This window comes from Apaloderma vittatum, unplaced genomic scaffold (assembly GCF_000703405.1).
Source record: "Apaloderma vittatum isolate BGI_N311 unplaced genomic scaffold, ASM70340v1 scaffold10699, whole genome shotgun sequence".
Taxonomy (NCBI): domain Eukaryota; kingdom Metazoa; phylum Chordata; class Aves; order Trogoniformes; family Trogonidae; genus Apaloderma; species Apaloderma vittatum.
In genome coordinates this window covers 1-24,536 of record NW_009735814.1, presented here as the reverse complement: position 1 = coordinate 24,536, position 24,536 = coordinate 1, and the positions used below count along the sequence as shown (strand labels likewise).

Genomic DNA, 24,536 nt, shown 5'->3' with positions numbered 1-24,536 from the left:
TTTGTTCACCGAAACCTGTTCTGTGGGTATCCGCACAGCCACCAATATGGTCTTAATATGGAATGTAATTGCTCTGAAAAATCTTCCACACTGACAAAGATGTTCTGTCATACGTTCCTACTCTCCTAACCTTGTTCAGGTAACGTTCATTCATTGCCTTTGCTATTTGTTTTATTTCACAGCGCTGATCTGCATCCCTTTTCCTTTCATTTAATTTCTCTGCCAGTGTTTCGAGTTCCGTGAGAGCCATCTGTAGAGGTAGTCTGTCAGCATGTCCCTTATTAGTGTTCTTCAACATATCCTACAGGAAAATGATGAAACGAAAGAGAAATCAGATTTAATTTCAAAGTCAAGTTCAAAAGATTACAGGATGTAAAGTTACTACTACATTCTTCACCTGAGTACTACTAAAGCACAAGACCAATGAACACCTAGTGAATATTCAGACAGCACACTGACTGAATGGGGTCACATACAGCTTACTTATAAGATGAAAGTGCAGAGAAGGAACTTGAAAATAAATGTAAAAACTGCAAATGTAAACATAAATAAAAAAGATGCACATAGTAAAAAACACATTTTGAAATTCAATATTACAGTATAATATGTAGGTGTCCACAAATAATGATTTAAAATTCAACTTTTCTCATATTTACTGCCATAACAATATTGTATTATCTTTATCACTGCTATTATTCCTCACTGGAACACTGACAGCACGCTCATCCTCAGGATGAAATTACTTACTTCATGGAGGGCACAACAACTTCTCAGAACCGTTCCCTTTAGTAGGCACACAGTAGGAGCAATTTGAATTATGTTTTTCTCCTTTCCTACTGCACTTAAAAATCCCTATGTATGCACCGAAGCTTCTTGCGGCAATGAAATCCATCTCTTCTGCTACCTCCAAAACTCTTGCTGTGGATTCCTACCCACATGCTCCCACCACAACTGCCTCTGCTCCTTCTCTCACAGTAACTCCTGGATCAGCAGCCCAAAGCCTGTGCTCCTCTGCGGCACCTGCAAAACACAGCTAGCTTGCAGCACGCACTAGGACAGACCCAGTGCGGTCTGGAAGGAGTTACAGCGTGAGTTGTTCTGGAGCAGGTCTATAACTGGGGAACTGTGCTCTTCCCGCAGCTCGACTGCCTGTTCACATGAGGCCCAAGGAATCACTGTGAAATCCTCATTTTCCATGGGAAGGAAAACAAGATGCCACAGGTCAGAAGGAAGCTGCAACACACGCCAGCACGTCCCATGAGCCAAGTAGTCAGGGAGAGAGCGCACTTTTGCTGTTCTGCTCTCTGAGGAAGCTGGGATCGGATAGTGTAGAGAAGAGGAGGATGAGAGGAGACCTCACTGCTTTCCACAAGTACCTGAAAGGAGGCTGTGGTGTGGTGGGTGTTGGTCTCTTCTCCCAAGCTACTAGCCACAGAAAGAGAGGAAATGGGTTCAAGTTACACCAGGGGAGGTTTAGATTGCATATTAAGAAAAATTTCTTTACTGAAAGAGTGGTGAAGCACTGGAACACACTGCTCAGGGAATTGTGGAGTTGCCAGCCCTGGAGGTGTTCAAAAAAATGTTTAGACATGTGGCACTTCAGGAGATAGTTTAGTGGTCATGGTAGTGTTGGGTTGATGGTTGGACTAGATGATCTTAGAAATCTTTTCAAATCTTAATGATTTTATGATTCTACATCCTACACATTCTGAACTATTCATAAGGCACAAATTACATCCTCTTGCATTTTTCTTAAATGGAAAGTAATGCCACAAAGTTCCTAGAGGTGTTTTGAAGTGTTATTAGCTAACAAACTGATACCAACAAGTAGCACATTTAAACTACAGCTTTACTGCAAACTGGTTTACAAGCTAAATCTAACCTAGCAAGTAATCTAGAGTAGATCTAGTTTACTAAGATTCTCCTGCAGTGTATTTCCTGCCTATGCCTGCAGTCAGACTATGAGATCCCCACATTATGATGCATCAAAATTTTTTCATTTCCCCATGATCAAGCGATCACTTGGCTGGCAGCGTGCTTCTCTAGCAGAAGACAGCTGCCACGCATTCCCACAAGCAAACCACACAAGAACAAAACAAGAGCATCCCTTTCATAAATACTATTTACCTGCAACAGCAGAATGAACTGTGGAAAGCGCTGGATAGGTTTCATCATTAAACCATATAGTGTAATTCGATCAGGGCTTGACTCCTGGCACTGCTACAATGCAAGAAAGCCACACTGTTTACTATGGTGAGTATATTTCCATCAGTTACAGAATGAAAGGAAAACATTTCCTAAAAATTCTACATAAATTTACTTTAATTATAGCAGTGGTAATGCCATGTTTCCATTTACTATAAAGATTTCATTTTGAAAAATTAAGAAGTCACTATTAAAATGATGGCATGTTACTGACCTGAAATCTCCTCCTTAAATAACTACAGCTAGGATAAAACCACACCAGCAATGCAGCACCTACGTACACATTGATAGAGCACATTCACGGTTTTTACACAAGCAGGGCACTGAAACGTCTGCTTAACTTCAAGCACAGCAACAGGAATGTACTTGTTCAAGGTCTTAAATTTGACTAATGTAGGTGATCTGTTGATTTATAGTCCAAAATTTACTATTGTGGCTCTATTTCTTGGGGAAAAGAGACTATAAATCTCTAACTAACTGTAGGTTTTTATGATGAAATTTAAGGAAAATATCATAATCTCAGTGCTATGCAAACAGAAAGAGATTTTTATTTTCTTTATTAAAAGAAACTAAATGAAAATAACATTGATTTATGTTTGGAAAAAAAAAAACACATAAGAATCCATTATTTGGGTTACAGGGCAGCTAAAACCCGACAAATTTCATTCAGATGTGCAGAAAAGCCCCGTTTGTTTAAGGCATTTTAACATTTTGAAATATTTTGGCCAGAGTCACAGCTGACCCAAAATGAGGAGAGCAGAGGAAACACTCAATAATAAAACCCAAGCACAGTGTCACAGACAGCCTGAAAGCCTTGCAATGGATTTTGTGTAGCCTCTGTAGGATATCATCCCTAGGGTTTTGCAGCACATCTACTGCATGTGCCAGGATCTCCATCATCAGAAATATTATATTCATCAGAGCAGTATGCATTCTGCACAAAAATTTTCCATTTCAAATGCCAAATTGGAAACATGATTTTCATAATACTAGGAAATTGTTGTGGGATGGAAATTAGTTACACTACTCAGCCCAATACAGTAAACAATTTAGAAGTAAAATAAATCCCAAATAAGAAGAGGCCTCAGATGGTGAACTATTATTTGAAGCTCACCTGATATGAAAGAATCACAACATCTCGCCAAGTACACTCATGCAAACAACGACAAACAACAAAACTACTCTGCACTTCAAAATACACATTAGATCTAACATCATGTTATTATTCTTAAAGTATAGTAGTGGAAGTGAATTCTCTGCGGATTTTTTTATGCCAAACCCATAAAACATAAACCCAAAGTCCACCGAAACAGCTACACAATATAAAGTGTCAGCAGTCAAATTTCCTCCTAACTTATAATTTATACTCTCTTTGGTTTTTTTTTTCTCTGTTTTAAGATTAAATCAACTCACCTTTAAGAAGTCTAAAAAGGCAGGTTTAGTGGCACATGTTTTCTTGAGAATCCCTACTGCTGTACTGAAGTTGTTCACATACTCACTGTATGCATCCAATACCATAGACTTAGAGAACTGAAAAGATAAAAGGGTAAACTTTAACTATAAATACAAGAGATCACTGAAAGCTTGACAATCTAGACCTCTGACCATTAAGGACTCGCCTTGCTCAGAGCTAAAGGGCTAAATAGTGGTGATGCCCAAAATAATCCTTCTGTAGAAGACAGGCTGGAAACTCAAAAATGTAACAGCTGTAAATTACAAAATATAAATTTACGGCAACAGCTTCATCTTGACTACAACACTAGGGCAGAGCCTAAGGACTGTGGACAAAGGGCAGCCACTTCAAAGCAGAATCCCCGATCATCTCACTGCTGCCGATCTTCCAGATTTGGTGAACTGGTGAAGTCCCAGGGCCTTCACGCCCCATCTTCAGAAAGCGGACAGACCGTGCGGCCTGCACATAGCCACATGAAGGGTCAGACTGCCCATTGCCTTCTTGGTAATTTTATCCCTCTCATCTGCACAGCTGGTCTCATTAACACTACCCACCTTGTTTCAGTGAAAGCAACACAAGTTTGCTCTAAACAGCAAATCTTTAATAACCACTTCATTTGGGCTGAAATGGGGTCAAAGCACTCAGAGGCACAGACCTCAGCTCTCTCAGAGCAGGCATGAAAAGCTGGTAATTTCCAGCAGCTGAGTGGCAACAAAATAAAGCACTCAAACCAGCCAGGCAGGCAGCCTTTCCCATCCACACACTCGTAGTGGGAACAATGTCTTTCCATCAATCATCTTGTTTTCTGTAATCTAAAGCAGTGGCTAGTTCAGTCTTTTACTGGATGGACTTCCATTACGGGTGGGTTAGTGTTTTACAAATACCTTTACCTCTGCCCCATGTTTAGTTAGTTAAAACCCAAGAATTCAGGACAACATCTATAATGTTTTTTTCTACTCCCAATAAGCATACTATGTACGACTACCTACTTTTTAGGAGATGCTGAGCCTCAATTTCACTTTAATTTTGGTGGGTTTGTGAATATCTATCTTCTCAGAAAAAGAAACTGTTTACATTAATGCCTGAAAGCTTGATGATAGCCTGAAAATTTTGCCCACAGTTTTTTCACATCTGCCAACCAAGCCAAAGACATGTGTTGGTGTCAGTTTCCTTACCAGGATGGTACATATATACTCTGACAGTTGCCACAGGCATTGGAGAACATGAGAATAAAGTGGCCAAGTTAGACAGAAAGATATGGAGATGGAATACCAAGCCTAAAATAAAAATAGATTATCTGTTCAAATGCATTTGCTTACTGAAGCAACAAAGACATCACCAATCATTTCAACAGAGTCCCACTCAGACACACGACTCGCCAGGGCAATCTGAAACATTGAATGGCACTGAAGAATTTCCTTAATTCGATAAAACACCATTTTGAGTTTTCTTTCACTCAATAATTTTGGTTCCATATCTGAAAGGGGCTTCTCGTATTGCTGTAGGGGAAAAGAAAAAAAAAATTTAATACTAAAAAGGGTTTTTCTACAAGCAGAAAAGAACAACTTATGTAACAGCATACACACACAAAATCTCTAAACATTTGGCTTGAAGCATCTGTAGCAAAATCTATGTGAGTCACATTAGATATTCTTTAAGAATTTGATTATTTTTCAAACTCCCAAATTGTAAAATGAAAAAGATATTAAGGTACCTCCAGGATTCTTTTGAGAGCATCCACATAATTCTTCTCACTGTCAACTACAGAGCCCAAAATATACCTTCTCACAACCTGTAAAAAAAATAAAGTTTTGTCTGAAGATCTAATCAGGTAACACGTTTATCATAGTTGGGAAGGCTGAAGATAAAATTCTCATTCTAATAAAACACAAGAAACAAAACAACTTCAGCACTGGAAGTGCAATGAAGTAAAATATTATACCTCTTCAAAAGTAATTAGATTTATTATTAGTTTAAAATCATTTATTAATTTTAAAGAATGCAACAATTATTGTATCTATAATGTTTGTTGACTGTTGTAATTCCAACTTTTACCTTTAAAATGTGTTTTTTAATCTCAATGCTTAAATTTAAGCATCGATATAAATAATAATAGGTATAAGCTGATGTTGGCCACTTCGGTGAGTTACTGCAAAGAAACCACTTTTCAAAATCAATCTTCAAGATTTTCTTTATTTTACTGCTTTATAAATGTATTGAGGTAACCTGAAGGACAAGGAAGCAAATATTAATTGCCTTTTTAAGGTAAGGCCATGTAAACTGTACCACTGGGAAAGTACCTAAATCAGGCAGCATTCTTTTTTGGGCACTACCAGGCATAAGTGAAAACCCTGTCTTACCTGTAATCATGCTCACTGACAGAATTGTAAGAGCCTCAGGAAACGTTGCCATATTTCAGGTTGACAAACTACAAGTTATTTATCACACCTCCTTCACCACCTCCTGCTTCTGTAATTCAGCTGAAAGGCACTTTGTATGCATGTGAACGTGACATGACTGGAAGGACTGGGGAACCAATCTAATTTGAAATTTAGATGTCTTACTGTTATTGGTTAGATTTCTTGCTGGTTTGAAGGATTTGGTTTTCACTCAAATTCACCGCCTAAGCCAGCTCATCCCAGGGCTTTCGAAAGCAGGACTAGGAGGGACTACTTGCCCTAGTGGTGAGTGATAGGATGAAGTGAAATGGCCTTAAGTAGCTCTAGGGGAGGTTCAGGTTGGATATTAGGAAGAATTTCTTTACTGAGAGGGTTGTCAGGCGTTGGAACAGGCTGCCCAGGGAGGTGGTGGAGTCACAATCCCTGGAGGTGTTTAAGAGAAGGGCAGATGTTGCCTTGAAGGACATGGTTTAGTGGTGTTGATAGGGCTAAGGACAAAGGTTGGACTCAATGATCTTGAAGCCTTCTTCCAGCCAAAACTGCTCTAAGATTCTATGATTCTAAGACAGCACAAGGGCAGGATTAACCCACTTCCCGTAATTACAAGGGAAGGCAAAACTGCTTCTTTTGCTGTTTTAGCTAGCCTAAATGACCACAAAAGTCAATTCTCAGACCTGTATCTCTCTGCTCCTTAATACACTTGTATTAAGCATTATCAAGTTAAGTGCAGTTTATGCAAAGACTGTCTCTCAAGTGCTGGCATTTCAAAGGCAGACTTCAAAACTATGTGAGGCCTTGCTTAAAGCAAAATTAGTTGTGTCTAATTTGTGTTTAGAATGGATTTAACACTGTCTTATTTGGTGTAAGTATCAGGTGTCCTGGTAAAGGATCCTAACTCTACGTTTAGTCACAGTTCATTCTTATAAAAAGAATAAACTTCTGTAGAAAATGTTTGTTTCAGGCTCTACAATAGACAAAATACATACTTAATAATACCTACAAGTTACTCCAATAGATACATATAACTTTCAAGGGCCTTGCAATCAAGTCTTAGATTTATATTCACATTTTTACTAGTAACAGCAGCACACAAACACAAACAACATATTGTAAAAGTTCAGGTCCTAGTATAAAAATGAAGCCTCTAAGACCCAACCCAGGACATGGTATTTAAACAGGCATTGGGTTTGAAACAAAAGCTGTCGTGCCACCTGCTGTTTAAAACAAACACATGCATAAATTCAGCGCTCTCAAAGAACAGCCCAGGCTGGAAGGGGTTTTTGGCTTTTGTCCTCTCCAGCTGGGATACCCAGGGCTGCTGTGCAGTCTGCCACGGCAAAGGATTACTTTGACCCAGAGCCAGGACTTTTCTTGGCCTTTCTTGAGCTCCTCAAATCTTTCTGTCAACCTTAGTCCACCAAAGCCATGCTGACCAGCGGCTCCACCCTCCCACACGTGACCTGCTGCACCCCTCCAGTTTTGCTGTCGCCTCCAGATGTGCACTGCAGCCAGTATCCAGATTGCTAATAAAGGCATTAAACACCACAAGCTCCACACACACTCCCGAGGGACACAACTGACACTGGGCATCCAATACACTTTGTACTGTGGACTACAACCTCTGGAGCATGGTGTCCTTGCCTGTTTTCCACCCACCTTCTACTCCACCCATATAAATCATCTCTTAGCTAATACAGCTACGGGACACTGCTAAAACCGGGGTAAATTATATCCTCTGTGCTCCTCTGTCCACAAGCAAGTCACCTTGAGGGCCTCCAGCTGGTCAGGCACATATGGGCTCTGGTCCATCTATGCTGACTGTTCCCAACCACCTTTATGTTATTCTGAACCCAGAAACAGCTCCCAGGAGCATTTGCTCCAGCACCTGTGCCTATGCAGGGACTGAGGTGAGGCCAGCCTGGATTGCTCTCCTTGAGGATGGGAATGTGACATTGACTCTGACCACTGTGATCTCAGACAACAGAGAAAAACCTTATGCTCAGCATTCTAAAATCCCTCCCATCAGGTCCCACTGACACCTAGATGTCCAGCTGGCCTCAGTAGCCCCTAAGTGCAGGTGATGCTTCACTCCAGCAGGACCTGCCTGCCTCTAGGCTCAGGGATTCAGAAGCCTGAGGACAAACCTCACCAATACAAACTGAGGCAAAGGTGGCGCCGAGTACCTTGGTCTTTTCTGTGCCCTTTGTCACTAAGTCCCAGCCCCACTAGGCAGAAGACCCATATTTTTCTTAGTCTTCCTTTTGCTGCCATTGTACAAGTAAGAAAACTTTCATTGTTGCCCTTCACATCTCACTACATCCTGTCGAGCTTCGGGTCTCTGAACTCCATTCCTGCCCACTTGGGCAGCTCCTCCTGGGTAGATAAGCAACATACATCATGACCTACACAACTACCAGTTCGCTCCAAACTCAGAGCACTTGAATTTTCCAAAAAAAGGGTGCATTCATTTTTAACTGCCTACAAACAAAAAACAAAAGACACAGTGAAACTCTCAAACTACTATTTGGAAGGAAGGAAAAGTCAGCAATCAGACTGATGCTGAGATCGCACGTTAAATTGAAATCTTACTGCAATAACACACTAATTGGTAGTAGAATTTTTATAAGATTAGCACTTCACTTAAACACATCAAGAAAAACAAACTTCAGCAAGCAAACAAAAAAACTTATGCTACTCTCATCAATGGCCCCTTAATTTGGCTTTTTGCTCATTTTCTGAAGGTACTGACCAACTTGTGACTTGACACCACAAGAAGCTAAAAACTCTGATATAGTTATTACTTCTCATAACAATACAGTAACATGAACCCACAGGATTTATTTTCAGCCAGAATTTCTAACTGATGCTGAAGTCAGTGTTTTTTGAAACGGTTTCCACAGCAACTATAGAGTTTGAGGAAGAAAACAGCAAAACATGATCTTCTGTAGACTTGACTTGGGGATAAGCTTTTTTTTTTTAAATCAGGAGAAACCTTAAGATTCAGAGAGCATACAAGATATTCTCTACATTTAAAAAAGAATTCTAGAGTACCTAGAGCAATGTCTTTTGAATAAAGAGAAATGTTTAAACTCCTTTTCACTCAAACATCACATTTATATTAAGTGTCCAGGTCGTGAAACAATATAATTATCACAGACGATTTTATAACGCGAAACAGCATTTTGCATCTCTGGCTGAATGCAGGACAGATGCAACTATATGCACACATACCGATTTTAAAAAACTTATTCAGTTCTGAATTTGATGTCCATTTAACTTATGTTAAATACCAATATGTCCGAAGAGCCTGGAAGCCACTGATGTAGAGCAGAAGGGGAAAAAAAAGAGGTAGAAGACCATATTTCAAAAACCTTACTACCTGCTGCTGTGATAATCCTTCCGGCATAGGAGTCATAATTGCTTCTGTATGCACATAGTCCACATCAATAAATAAATTTAACTCTTCTTCTTCCAGACATGATGATCTATGATCTACAAACAATTGAATAACCAAAGCATCAACTTTTACAACATGTAGATTGAAAGGAGAACAAACAAACAACAAACAACCTCAAGCACAGTAACTACACAGCAGTCTTGTTTTCACTTATTAAACAGTAAAAATTTCCCAGCATATTTTTTATCACCTGTGAAATCAGATAGATACCACTACTGTTAGGCACTCTGACATAGAACATCTTTCAAAAGTATCTCAAAAGTCCCCAGACCAGCAGGACACAGCCTATGCATCTTTTGCTTGACCTCTACTCCCTCTTCACAGTCAGAAGAACAGGGCTGGCCAGAGCACAGGACATGACAAGTGGGGTTAAAACACTGCAGTTCCAGGGCCAGCAGTTTTGAAATAAATAACCTTTGGGAAGAAAGTAAGCACACCCATAATATGATCTAGCTTAAAAAAAAATTAGAAAAACATACACCCTTCCATAACTCAACTAAAATAAGGAACCAAATGTACCAAAAATGTTGGTTTTTATCAAAAATGAGAGTAAGGGATTCTGCATTGCTCCCTATGTACTAATTTTATCCAAAAAGCATCACCGAAATGCAGTGATAGGTGGCAGTATGCAGCCAGCCAAAACAAGCAGACAGGAGCAAAGGACAGATAAAGCAAGAACAGTATCTGTGTCTTAGAACAAAAAGTGAATTAAAGGAAGCAGATATGTTGGCTGGGAGGAATTAATGAGTTTATTTGACAAATTTGTCGTTAGCTCCCTGCTGTTTTGCTAAGTAGCTAAGGGATTAAACTGTCTACAGATACCTTGTCTCTGCTACCTAACCTCTAGAAATACAAGGAGGAATGCCAGTCCACTGTAACACTGCCCCACTGAAGCAGATAATTTTCTCCTCTGCAACAGTAAGAAGATTAGGATAATTTTTTTATCATTAACGTTTGTGCAAATAACTTTCTACTTTCTGTCTGTGAATTAGCCAAGTTCAGAAGCAGTTAGAGGCTATGACAGGGATGTAAAACACGTCCTAGTCCTCACAGACAGGATGTAGCTTTATGTTAGCTTGCTCACCAAAAATGTTTTGTCCCAGTCTTATGGTTTTAGCTTCCTAAAACTGAAGTTTTATAAGCTCTGAAGTTACAGCCATTCAATTAGTCGGGCAGAAACTGAGCAGAAAGACATACTACCTCTCAGACTTATCCTGAAGAAGAAATAAGTTTGTATTCAGTTACTATCCCCTGCTTGTTGCAAAAATGAACTGTGGACTGCTGATGCTCATGACAGAAAGCTGGGTGATGTTTGCTCTTAACTATAGGAAGAACACAAATACTTCTAGCTTTATAATTTTAAGACACCTTCTGCTTTCCTAATCCAAATTCAGATTTTATCATAAACCAACAAACTGTGAGTCCCCTACTTCCACTCCTGATCACAGAAAGTGATTGTTATCTCTCAGCCACAACCAACTTTTTAAGCACTCCACTGAAGACCACGTTTTAAACAGCAGACGTTCCTGACATTCAAGAGTTACTCGAAGGAGGAAACTGGCATAATTTCCATACTTCGCGTAATTTCCATACTCCCATATACCAATTACCTACATAGCGTCTGTGACATTGATGGGATTTTTTTTGTTTCTGATATTTTTCAAGTGGACAAATCTTTGTGGTGCTCAGGTTTCTCAGGTCACTCAGGTTCTCGCCTAAAATGTAAAACTACTCAAGATGCATTGACCATACTGTCATGTGAACTGAAGATTATACTGTACTTCACTGATATAAAGTTGATTTTATGCACCCAGTACTCAGCTCCCAGTACAAATATGTACTAGGCCATTCATTTCCTTTCTCAGAAATTATTACAGTGCGTAACAAACACAATGTAATTGGCACATACCTTGAGAAATAAAAGATTTTGTTCTAATGAAAGAACGGCCCTTTTTCACAGCTGCTTTTGTTTTTTCCAGTCCATCTTTGGTACCTTCTCTAGCAGCTCTCATAAGCTTTTGCATCTGCAAGATATAAGATACAGTCTACACGTTCAGTGAATAATAGGAACACTTTCGAGCATACTATGCAGAATACTTTGCATCAACATATCTTTAAAAAGAACACTGTCAAGTGGTTTAGGCTGCAAACATAGCCCATAAATCAAAGGAATACATAGTAAGCACACAGATCCATCAAAGCTCAGATCTGAGCACCTGTACTTTTCCTTAATAAAATCAAATCTGGAGAAAGAGACTTAACTTCATGGCAATATTGTACGCAAGCTTAAAAGAGCAAAAATGCTTAAGAACCCTTTTTGCATCAAATATCTGAACTCAAAATAGTCTCAAATTATCAGCGTTTCATTACATAACAAATAAATACCACGAACGGGTCATTAACAGCCAGGGTTCTTGTCGCTCTTCCAATGTCTCACTACGCCTGGGTATTTCCGACCTAAAGACAATCCTCTAGACTCAGTTCTATATTAACTATATTCCTAAACAAGCACTGTTTTGTAGAAAATGTTACAACTTATAATTAAATCAACTTATTTCTTCATTTAATGAAATTAAGAACTTCATAATTTTATAGTACACTATTCCAGCAAAAACAAAGTTTGTGGAAAAGAAAAAAGCATTGCTTTGCTAGGAAATGTTTATTAAAAACTGCTTTGTATTTTTGCTTTCCCACAGCAAAAAATCTCCTCTACTGTCAGAGCTGTGCTGACATCATCAGCGACATCAAACACAAAGAAAGCTGTCTTGCTGCAATCAGGCACTTTCTTGGTCTGAGTCGAAGCGTTTAGCAAATACCCAGCCTTTTCATACTGGCTCCATTCAGAATGGAGAGCAGGGAGATTTTGACTCCCCGCAATTTGATCCCATGTGGCCGGAGCGCCAGGGTCAAGCCAGCCCTGTGGAGCTCATCTGGGTCTCAGGGCGGCGCCAGGACTGTGTGCTCTAGGATAAGGGAATCAGTCAGTGGGGAAGGACAATACCCTATCTGATCTTCTGAAACAGCCACCATTAAAAATAAGCACCAGAAAAGGTCCTTGACAAAGTACTTTTAAGATTAACTGCATAATAACAATCCGGCACATTTAGAATTAATTTCATTTAAATTACTGTCCATTTTTTCAAGTTCTTAATAAAAGAAAAAGACAACATCACGTTGGAAAAGCAATCATTTAAACGTAGCTAGTTACAAAAATCAACTACACTACCTTCAGCTCATGTTTTTGCTTTAGTTGCTGAATCTCTACTGCTCCCACAGTGTTTGCCATCAAATCTTTCATCTTTTTTTCATAATGTTCCTTTAAACGCGTTAGGTCATGAGAAAGCTACAGTGTATAAAAAGACACAATCTTTTCAAAAAGCCCGCAGTGCAAACTTCATGCTAAAGTACTCGCGTGTATCATGCACGTTGCCCCCTCTGCCTACTTATACACAGACAATGGAGGGAAAATTATCATTTAGCGAAGCTCCACCCTGACAAACGGACCATCGCTCCTGTGCATCGCAGGACTTTCTGAAATTCTGCCAGGAGCCTTTCTGCTATGCCAGCAACTATGTAAAGAGAGGGGCAAAGTCACTTAGGCTAAGCTAACTGGGTATTAAACATATTGTGTACACCTCTTCTAAACCGTATGGAAACAACGCATCAGCTTCAACCACGAGCATCATTCGTTGGAGCACAAATGCCAGGGAGTCTATTTCTGACTTTCCTTCAGAACAACATAGTTGGAAGAATTCTCAAAAGCTGAAGAGCCTGCAGAGGTTGCTGATGGAGATTAACAGTGTCGGTGAGTCGGGTAAGGAGATACTAACAGGGAAGGATGCACAGTCATGTAATTTCCACGTGCATCTATCATGGCCTCATTGTATAACCACAGGTGTAACAATCTCTTATATTATTATATCTATTTTCAAGGTAAAGGAAACTTTTGCAGAGAAATGCTCTACAATACTAATTGACTTTTTAAAAATGTTTTGAGAAAGACCGATAAAAGAGGTTAAAACGTAACCAGGAAAAAAAAATATTTGGTGCACCCTATAATAGAAGTCTAACGGAAAAACCCTCAGCTTGATGTCAACAGTTACTTGGCAAGAGATGAAAGAATCAGAAAAGAGAAGTCCTATTGAGCTGAAACAAAGGGACAGGTCCAGCATTTAGCTCCACTAAGCTGGGTCAGGATGCGAGTACCTTGAACATGATGATTCTGGCATTATAGCAGCATAATTAAGAAAAGCATCTGGTTCACAGACTAGAAACATTTAACAGAGTCAAACAACAAAGTAACTCTGATGGAAGTCACATCAGCACTTCAAATTAAAAACTCCACCTCCAACCATCCCATACTTTTTGACAGATACTAAAAATAAGGAAAAACCCTCAGAGGCTCTGAAAGGCTATAGAAGGAGATGTGTTGGGAAAATACTGTAACAATCATCACAAGACCAAAGAAGAAGCGAGAGTTAGTGCAAAGAATAGACGCTGGAAAAAAAAGGTATAAAGCGGAGTGGTTTCTGCCTGTGTAGAAGTGCCAGTGCAGGGAGGGTTTAATTATTTTTTGTTTTGGTTGGTTGGGGTCTTTTGTTTAGTGTTTTTTAAAAAATTATTTATTTATTTCTGCAACCAAAGTTTACAACTCTTCCTCATTCTCCATCAAATCCCTTCTCTAGTTCCCTGATTTCTCCACCTCCCAGTAAGCTATGCAAGTGCAGCAGCCTCTCGGACTTCTCCATCCACCAGATAATGCGTTCTTATGTTCCTCATCTCCCTCCTCACAAAGCAATCCTCGAAATCTCTTGTCACAGGCCTGGAAAACATGGCTGCAGGGCAGCGCACCAGAGCACACTTTTCTCCTCTCACCACTCCTTGGTCTCTTGCTCAGATACTCTGTGCCTGATCCTGGCACCATCACTCCCAACCCACTGCCAACAGTTTCCTGTGGCAGATTAAAGTATACTTGTGTTTAAAAAGTGGCTCCAAACCTTGCTTTATACACATGTTTAAATAGATTCCTATGACTAAGGCCAAAGTTGAAGCTACAGATAACAGGAAAAGATTAAATAAATTAAAAAAGAACAAACCGGCAGCCATGTTAAGACTTAAACACTCGTATGCAAAGTCATTTCCTAGTCTCTTCCAAAAGCATTTAAAAAAAAAAAGAATTAAAAACAAAAAATCAAACTCGGTTTTCTTCAGTCTAGTTAAAAATCTCTCCAGAAAAAAATAAAAAAAAACCCAACAGCTGAAATGTTTTAAACTTGTCCTTACTCAGGACAAAACCAAAACAAAACCAGAAGATGATCACTCATGTTTACAAAGTGCTGATCTCCATGTGCTCAAGTCTTGCAGCTAATTGCTCACTCCCTGATTCCCAAAGGGCTGGCAGCAAGGACAGAGGTGCAGGCAGAGCAGGTAAAAAAGTGTACCGGAGAGAAGCACAGACAGCGAGGCTTTTATGCTCATCAAGATAAGAAACTTGCAAAATGAAAATAAGGGTCCCAAGGAAGGACACTCTGGCTGCTACGCCTACATCCCCCACTCCTGGTCCTCCAGGTGCTCATCAGAGCAGGGACCCATCAGTGGGAGGCTGCCCAGGTCCCAGGCAAGTCTGCCCTCCCACAAAAGGGACACAAGGGCAGAAGGAGAGGGGACGAAGGAGAAGAGCCAAACCAGCCAAAACACAGGAGCCTGGGGCTCCTGCCAACACGCAGAGGGACACAGCAAGGGCAGGCACCCAGGCTGTCAGCATCCTCCTGCCCCTCATGGCATGGATGTAGCCAAAGATACCAGAGATGTGGCCCAGATGGGTCATTTGAACCATACCTCCTCTCTCCCCAGTAAATGGTGTGGTCTCCTCTCATCACAAAAGCTTTTAGTTTGGGTGGGGTTTTTTTTTTTTTTAAGCTCAGTCACCCTAAAGCAATCAAAGCAAAACATATCTAAGACAGAAAGGCAGGGAACACTGGTGTACAGTTTTGTGACTTTTCAGCACCTGAAGGATCCCAAAACCTCAAGTCTTGTCAGGCTTACCCTTTATTTGTTGTTCACATTGTTTTCCTCTTTCATTTACCACTTACACTAATCCAGTAGCTGCCAAAGAAGAAAAGGTGAGGAACTGCCCACAAAGCAAAAATAGCAACATTTTTAATTTCACTTTAATCCAATTTGAGTTTGTTCCTTTTTTAAAGGAGTTTCTGTTTAATGTTTTCATCTTTTCTTCTCCTTGTTACATTTTGTTGTGGACTGTCACTCCCACACTGATTCACACCTCCTTTAAAAAGATGATGTTGGCATTTGAAACTGGATTGAGGAGAAGGGAAATATAGGTGAGAAAGGCAAGTGTTGGGAATCAGGTTAACCTTAATAGCTGAGCAGCACTATGGTATACATACGTGTCTCTTGTGGTTGCCTCGCAAAAAGGAGCTGGGAATCCCATTTTTACACTCAGAATCACTCTGTTCTTCATAGCTTTCAAACTCACTTGAACTCCACCCATATTCCAGTGAGCTGTTTCCACCATCATCACCATTTTCAACATCATCATAAATCATTTCCTCTGGAAGAATTAAACCAAAATTAAAAAATAAAATTCAACACTGAAATTTGTTTGTTTAATCATCAAAATTTGTTCAGGATTTATTATGAAGAATTATTATGCACATTTTAAAAGTGAATTAAATCCAATATTCAAACAGCCAGAGTGGGTTGTCTGTGTTGAAAGAGTACTAAGAGGACAGTGTTATGGGTACACACCACGATCCTTTTAAAAACATGCCCCACTCAAACTACACTGTTTGTCCAAATCCCACAGCATGTTTTAGAAGAAATTCCAAGGAAGTTCAAACTGCAGCTGCAAACACACATCTACGCTGAGAAGAAGCATTCTCCCACCTCTAAGCTTGCCATTTGTCCCTAGGAACACCTTTGTCACCAGCTTAAACAACAAATCCTAAAGCATTGCGACAATCAAATGAAAATGTCACTACTTCCAGCTGAACAGATCAGAACAAAGCAGCAAGAAACATATCACCCTATGCTCCATCAGTCATCAGGAGTCTCCCATATTTGCTAATTACCTCGCCTGTAACCTAGTCCAAGAGCCTTAAGTATTAAACTTTTCAAGATATAGAAAGCTATATTGCAAAGGCTGACCAAAGCACCACCTGGCAAAAACACAAGCATTCGATTGGCACAGATGCTGACTATGAAAAACTGAAAAATTTTTAATGCCAATTACATACCAAAAGCAGGCACACACTCTACATGCAGGATCATCTGTCACTACAAGTACAGAAGTGTGGACACTTCTACTGGGGATCCCTGTTGTCAGAGCAGAATTTTAAACTGTCTTATAAACAGAAAGTTTAAACAGTAAACAGAAGTTGTGCTTTCATTTTAAGACTGAAGTCTCATTTAAATTGAGAAAAAATACATAATCGAAAGGAAACCTGACATATTTTACACATCTGCCTAAACCCTGCATAATGTGATTTAGAAACTATGTTGTGACTAATCTAATGCTAACTTTAAATTCTTTATAATTGACACAGGGGAATCTGTGTTTTCCTCTCTTTTGGAAGAAAAAGAAAATAAAGATTATTTTTTTTTAAACTTTCACGCACATCAAGACTGTAATTAGAAACATACTTACTGAAGACAATACCTTAGTGGTAATCTATTGCAATGTATAGTTTAAGAGAATCATCATAGTACGACAAAATAAGTCAAGACTTTACAAGTCAAACTTTTTCAACACCAGTATTGGGGCAGGATTTACCCAGTACAAAGATGGATTTTCCCTCACTATCTATTTTCTCAGAATTTTTCTGTGCCTTTGGGGACAAATGGAAAGCAAAAATTTTAATTAATGCCTTCTGGGTTAAGCTGACTATTCTGACCAAGATGGTCAGCAGCGCTTTGCTCAGTTTCCCGTATCCCTCCCCAGCTCAGCCTCCTGGCTTTTTTTTTGACACAGCAGCAACAGCACAAAGATGTCCCTGCCCAGAGCAGCACAGTCCACTGAGGGCCCTTCCAGTAAAAAAAAGCATTCAAGTCACAGATGTATACGTATATAATACTTGCAAATAAGTGACACAAATTTCAGTAATAATTTGTAAAACATCTTGCCCTGAACACCACTAGGGATAAGAAATGAAAATGTTACCGCTTCAAAGATAAGCTTTCTTGTGTGCAAACCACATTTAAGCCTTTTCTTGAATCGTTAACGTCAGTATCAAACACCCACACTTTCCAAGAGTCATGATGAGTAGATGCTGAGGTCCTCATAACCTGATCCACTCAAACACAAAACCAGTTACTAACAACCAATCTTTAAGCACGCTCTTCACTACAACTAAAGACTGCAAAACAAATCGGAACAAGAACTCCTTGAAGTAAGCTTCCTGAGCTCTAGCTCCACCATTCCCAGCAAAGGGAAAAATCTTGGCTTCAGCAACTACTTTAACATCTATTCTGCCCCATCAGGAGTGGGACCACTCCAAAGCTGAAACATTTCTGCAGAGTCACGGTCAGGAGGGGAAATAGCTGCTCTGAATCTTCTCTTCCACCTATCAAGGTATTTTTCTGCTGAAGAGGGACTTCCAAGAAAAGAAACCATGACTTCAAAGTATTTTCATACATTATTTAACTATTTAAAGCACCATTTTCCTACCTACCTTGCCTGGTTTCTGTCACTATAGCTACAACACTCAACGCTGTATTTCACTGATATGCAGAATACTCAAAGCATTGGGGACAGTATCTATAGAATAAAGCAGAACTCCGCTTCTGAGAAGAGCACTATAGGAGACCTGCTGAGATAAAATCTTTAAAGACTTAGTTTAATTCTGAACTTTGTAAGATTTACCAATTATTGAAGCAGTGTTATTTCCACTTACATATATTTTAGGTACTTAATGAATGTATCTATTCAGTATACACACACGTAATTCCCTATTACATTTCTTTCAATGTGGGCTGTATTACAAAGACCTCAAACCTGGTTCAGAATCTGAATTTTCTCTTGGCACATCATCGTAAATTACTTCATCTGGGTCTAAAAGCAAAACAGAAAAAAACAACAAATGAGAAACTCCCTAAAATTTGAATGGGACCAACAAACAGTGTTTAAGAGGCATTCAGACAATCCCCTTTCTACACACGCTTTAGCTTTTGGTCAGCCCCGAAGTGGTCAGGCGGTTCGACTAGATGATCATTGTAGGTCCCTTCCAACTGAAATACTCTATTCCAATCTATTCTTTTCTACTGAATTTTGGTTATATTTGCACATAGGAATATAATGAAGAGATAATGAATAAACGACTCATTCTCCACTAGCATTTTGCTAGTACATCTAATCATCAATCAAATAATGCAACAATGCACAAAACCAGTAACAGGTATTTGTGAAAATTTCACACAGTCGGAAGCTTGAAAACAGAAATCAACTTCAACAGCCAACTTTTCTCTCTCCTTTTTACAGCCCTATGGTATGTGCTTGTCGAGGGCTGTTCACTGCATTATGAAATGATTGTAGAGGAGCTGTAACAGGCATTTTTTAAAAAATAACCAAAACTAAATGACCATTGTAGTACATTAAGAGGTAGAATAAGGACGCAAATTCTTCAATCACTTCAAGTGACATGTAAGATGAACCTCCAGCCCATCAGGAATAGCTAAGGACAGGCAAGATAACCCATCCTCAAACCAAACAGTCTCTGCTCTCGTTTAAAATGCAGCTAGCAGCCAAGGGCACACATCAAGACGAAGTGGCAGTTCCTTCCCTTCCATCTTCCCCAAGAACTTATTTGCCAATTACCACATGAGAAGAACAATTTCATACACAGCCACAGAGGAGACTCTGAACTGCAGCTAAATTCCACTGCACAGGTATTAATGGAGCCAAATGATTTCCTTAAGACAGTGACAAATGATTTTACAGACTCCAAAAAGCACTTCATGGAAAAGGGAGTAACTTTATTCTAAAATGCACAGTTTAATTACACTGCTGGATGTTTTAACTAGTGTAACTTGATTCTGGAACATATCTGAAAAAACACAATAAAAGGAAATTCCTGTAAAATACATATGTGCATACAGATACACACATACTGTTGATCACAACTTAAAACTGACCTTCTTCTACAGCTGTACTTCGGTGCTCACTGATACTTACTTTCCATCCATGCTGTATTTGCAGGATCTGCAACCCACTTGGCCAGAGCATCATCCTCTCTCTTGGCCTGGTTATCTTCACTTAAAAAAAAGGTCATAAAATAAAAGTATTAAAAGCTACACCACCATGTTTCTGAACAACTGCGAAGACAATAAATAGCTCACCACCTTCCAGCTCACACTCAAAGGAAACTAAAAAAAAAGCTGCTTCAGCATGTAATTAAGAGATTGATAATCTATTCTATTTAGCAATATGACAATTTTAATCAAGAAATTGAAAATGCTTCCCTTCTAATCCGAGGAAATATTTTGAGTTTGGGTAAAAAAAATTAAACCCTGTTCCCTCAAAAGTATCATATGAGACCCGAGTCAGTGCAGATTTTGGTACACAATCACAGCTACAGAGTTAAGAAAATGAAAATAAACAAAACATGGAAGAATTATACAAGAAAAGTATAAAATAAATCACATGCAAGCTTTCGTACAAATTAAGGTTTTTATAGATCATGAAATCATGCTGAACGAGCAATCACCTATTTTGAGGCTCCTCTGAGTTTACAGAATTATAATGACATTCTTCTGTTGCTGACTGTGTACCTGTTAAGTAGAAAAAAAAATTATATACACATAAAAATGCTTGAAATAAAGTGTCAGTGTGGTTCAAATGGTACATTTTAGCATAAGAAATTGATTTTACTAGTGCATTGCTAATGAATGTATCTACTTCTATACAATATTTTTACTTTTAAACACATCAAAAAAAAAAAATAGACGTTTCTTCACACTATCCATGTTTGCAAATGAAAGAATTTAGAGAGACAGCCATCTGGCATAAGAGCTGTTAAGAGGAAATTACAATGTCTGATGCATTTAATTCTAATGTCTCAAACCTACATTCCTCTCCAGGTAATAACAGCTACACAAACATTTGCTTTTATTTGCCAATATCCCTAATGGTGGTACACAATAAAGGCTACCAAAAAAAAAAAAGTATCACAGCACATGGAATTACAGTAGCATTTCTGCCTAGCTAAATAATAGTATATTCAGAATAAAAGAAAGTAAAAAGAGGGCAGGACGTGGAAACTTTTCTGTTCCTTCTGCTCTCTTGACCTTAAGCTATCAACTTTGCCAATTCTGGTTATAAAACATGGGATTGTTCCTGTTTCTGTAATAATCCACTGTTATTTCCCTTTTGAGTTTCTCTTCTGTCTTAAAATTGTATTAAAGGACAAATGAAAAGCGATAAATTGTTAAGGAAAAAATCCCACAGCAATTCTAAATCCACAGGGACTGGAAAATAAACAAATGAACAGACGTGCATATAGTAAAGGTAAAGGAATATGAACTTGGTAGGACCTAGATAAAGCATGATAAGGTACAAGAAAAAATGATTTTGCTTGGCGACTGCACTGCGGCTCTGGAAATTATTTCACGATATTCAATAGGAGTTATCATTAATCATTCTTAGTGGCAAGCGCTCTGGTTTGAGGATGACAAGAGAAGACGGGAGGCCTCCTTTGTACTGCATGTTGCAATACATTGCCAGCAAGACAGAGGTCATGCAAAACCAACTTAAAGAAGAGTTGAGAGGAACTGATTGGTACATTTATTTTTTCTTATGTATCTTTACTTAGTACTTAGATATCTCAATACAACAAGCAGAGTCCTGTAGCAACATTTTTTTTTGTTTTAAAAAAAGAAAAAGACATTTTTCTTCCAAGTCTGATGAGAAACTTTAGCTCATACTGCAGGACACTTTTGACATAAAATCTCCCACACAGGTCCAGGCCGAGCACCACAGAAGCCTTTACAGGTACCTGAAGTTAAACAAGGATTCCCCTTCAAATAAAGTAAGGCACAAAAATACAGTACCTTCTTCATCTACAGAAACGCTGCGTATTATGACAGGACTGGAGTATGCTGGCAGTATCAAAGGCAAATTAGATGGCACAGCGTAGCCACAGGGGACAGGAACAGAATAGCCACCGGACAAGTTTGGACTTGGGCATTCATCTTGTGGGCTTGGTTCTGGTGATGAAGACGGATCCTTGTCTTGGACTGGTGAAATATTTATGACCGAGTAAGGATTTACTCTGGCTGGAGCGCCTTCTGCAGCAGGTTGTAATGTTCGTAGCCTCTCGCTGTCTTCTAAATCATTACCCCCTTCAGTTGAAACATTAAACAAAAAAAATTAAGTTTTATTTTTTGTACCTGTTCAAGCTGCTTAATACTGCTCTTTACGAATATCCTAAACACTGATGTGATCCTTACTATACAAGTTGCTATGAATCATGAGACTCTCACACAGCAGCACTATCCTCCCTGTTTTACAGATCAGAAATGCAACTGCAGTGAAACAAGCAGGGTTACAAGGGTGCCTATGGAAAAGCAGTAACTGGATTCTAAAACCTGGACAGGAGGACTTCTGACAAGTAGCCAGAGTCCTCTTTTGCTTGTGATAAGCACAGAGCTCAAAACAGCCTTAAACCCTGAACGTTAAAATCTGGATTATGCATTAATTTGGACCTTATAAATACAAATATAAGAAACATTTTAGGACTATCCATGAGGAGGGGAAAAGTTCACTGGAGGGACACTCCTCAAAGAACAGGCCTGCAAATGCTGTCTTAGGAAAAGGGGAAAGAAAATAACTTTCCAAGTTTTCCTCTTTGAAAACAAATTATTTTCTGTTACACAAAGTTCCTGGTATGTCTTGAGACATGCCAAGCTACAACAGAATCAAAGTCCCCTCTGAATCAAGGTGCAGAACTGCACCCCAAGAGATCAAAAGTTTTGGGGCTGTAAGTACACCTTCACAAAAGGGTGAGCAAGCAACAAATTTTCAGGGAAAGATGGTGTTTGAGTTTTAGGCTGTCAAATCACACAGCCACCTGAAGAGTTATCTACCTGTAATTGTCATGAGCGCGATGACCCCAATTACAAAAGGAAATTGGATCAAAGTGAGCTGTGGTCGATTTGAGCAGAATGAAGCGATCTCCAGACTACAGACCTGAGCACTGGGAACATCTGCATATGCTGTAACAAATGCTTTCATGTTTAATGAAATAAGACCCCTGTTTATAAGCAAAATTTATATGTTCAAGACTCCATCTATTTTTACATATGTTGTCTCAAGGATAGCAAACAGCAAGCTTATCTGAGAAAAGAGCTCATCTCAGGCCATCCACAGGCCATTAGAGCTGCAAGCGCATCGCGTTTTCCTGCTGCGTGGTGCTGTGACTGAGACCAATCCATTGCTTTTGATGGCACACTTGGATGGGAAACCTTGCAGAAATTACATATGATGATCATTTGGCTTGTCAAATCTACCACAAGTGTAACTAGCAGGAATATTCAAAACACATGTATGGTATCTCCATGGAAACCTCTTTTTACAAGTACTTTTACTGCACCCTATAACCAGTCTTGACTATTTAGCCTAGTGGAGGCTGACTTACCAGTGGCATTAGCCTCTTGGTGCTCTGTGTTATTTCCAGGATCAGGAGGAGGTGGCACAAGGGCTTGCCTATCTGCTTCTGGTATCTCATCCCCACTGTCAAAGTCAAAATGTTCTCCCTCATCCTCCTCTTCATCGTTTGTGACCATGGCTTTTGGTTCATGCTCTAGAACTGTGCAAAAAGATGCTGTTGGTTGTTTGCCCCTAATAATGATTTCATAGGACCAGTAAGCATTCCACACTAAGAACAAAGCTTATAAAATGAACATTTAGATTTTTTAGGTTAATGGAAAAGTACAAAAGCTCTTTGACATGTTGATAACCTCATGCAGTTTCCAATAAATCCTTCAGTGTAAACAATGAAATTACTTGGAAAGCAATTAAGAAGCAATAATGCAAATACCCTTGCTTTTATCATAATGAACCAAACCACACTTTTAGAAAAACGCTTATGTGGCTGACTCTTTAAACAAGGGGGAGCAGGAAGAAGTGCCAGGCACTTTCTCTCCATGCTACTGTTCTTATCACAGAAGACTGGAGAACCAACAAGGATTTAAAGACCCTCCCTGCCTTACCTACTGCTGGTTTTGCTGTGCGTTCGCACCACAAGAAGCCTGCCCGCAACACCCAAAGCTTCTGTCTGAGACACTGAATAGAGGAGGCATAGACAGAACAGCTGCAGGCAGAGATGCTCAAACTTGCCAGCCTCATCCCAGATTCCAGAAGCCTTCAACCCAGAAAACTACAGACCAGTCAGCCTTACCTCTGTGCCAGCTAAATTCATAGAACAGATTCTCCTGGCAGCTGTACTGAGGCACATAAAAAATAATCAAGTGGTTGGCGACAGCCAACATGGCTTCACTAGGGGCAAGTCATGCCTAATTTAGTGGCCTTCTACGACAAAGCTACAGCGCTGGTTGACATGGGAAAAGCAACGGATGTCATTTTCCTGGACTTGTGCAAAGCGTTTGACACTGTCCCACATGACATCCTTGTCTCTAAAACGGAGAGACGTGGATTTGACAGATAGACCACTCGGTGGATAAAGAACTGGCTGGATGGTCGCACTCAAAGAGTTGTGGTCAATGGCTCGATGTCCACATGGAGACCAGTGACAAGTGGAGTTCCTCAGGGGTCTATTCTGGGTCCAGTGCTGTTCAACATCTTTGTCAGCGACATGGATGACGGCACCGAGTGCACCCTCAGTAAGTTTGCTGATGACACCAAGCTGTGTGTGGTGCTCTGGACTCACTTGAGGGAAGAGATGCCACCCAGAGGGACATTGACAGGCTTGAGAAATGGGCCAGTGCAAACTGCATGAGCTTCAATAAGTCAAAGCGCAGGGTCCTGCACCTGGGCTGGGCCAGTCCTAGG

At 39.6% G+C, this 24,536-nt stretch overlaps 1 protein-coding gene across 1 annotated transcript; it reads right to left on the bottom strand.

The window, feature by feature from the left end:
- Positions 1 to 130: 130 nt before the first annotated feature.
- Positions 131 to 23,403, bottom strand: LOC104279452 (rho guanine nucleotide exchange factor 10-like; the record flags this gene model as incomplete). Its single annotated transcript, XM_009876736.1, has 14 exons — positions 131 to 301; positions 2,128 to 2,220; positions 3,619 to 3,735; positions 4,978 to 5,157; positions 5,373 to 5,450; positions 9,437 to 9,549; positions 11,424 to 11,538; positions 12,741 to 12,857; positions 15,922 to 16,085; positions 18,528 to 18,584; positions 19,704 to 19,783; positions 20,236 to 20,299; positions 21,578 to 21,868; positions 23,164 to 23,403. Coding segments are annotated over 14 exons (1,880 nt in total), but the record flags the coding sequence as incomplete, so codon positions are not given.
- Positions 23,404 to 24,536: the final 1,133 nt, after the last annotated feature.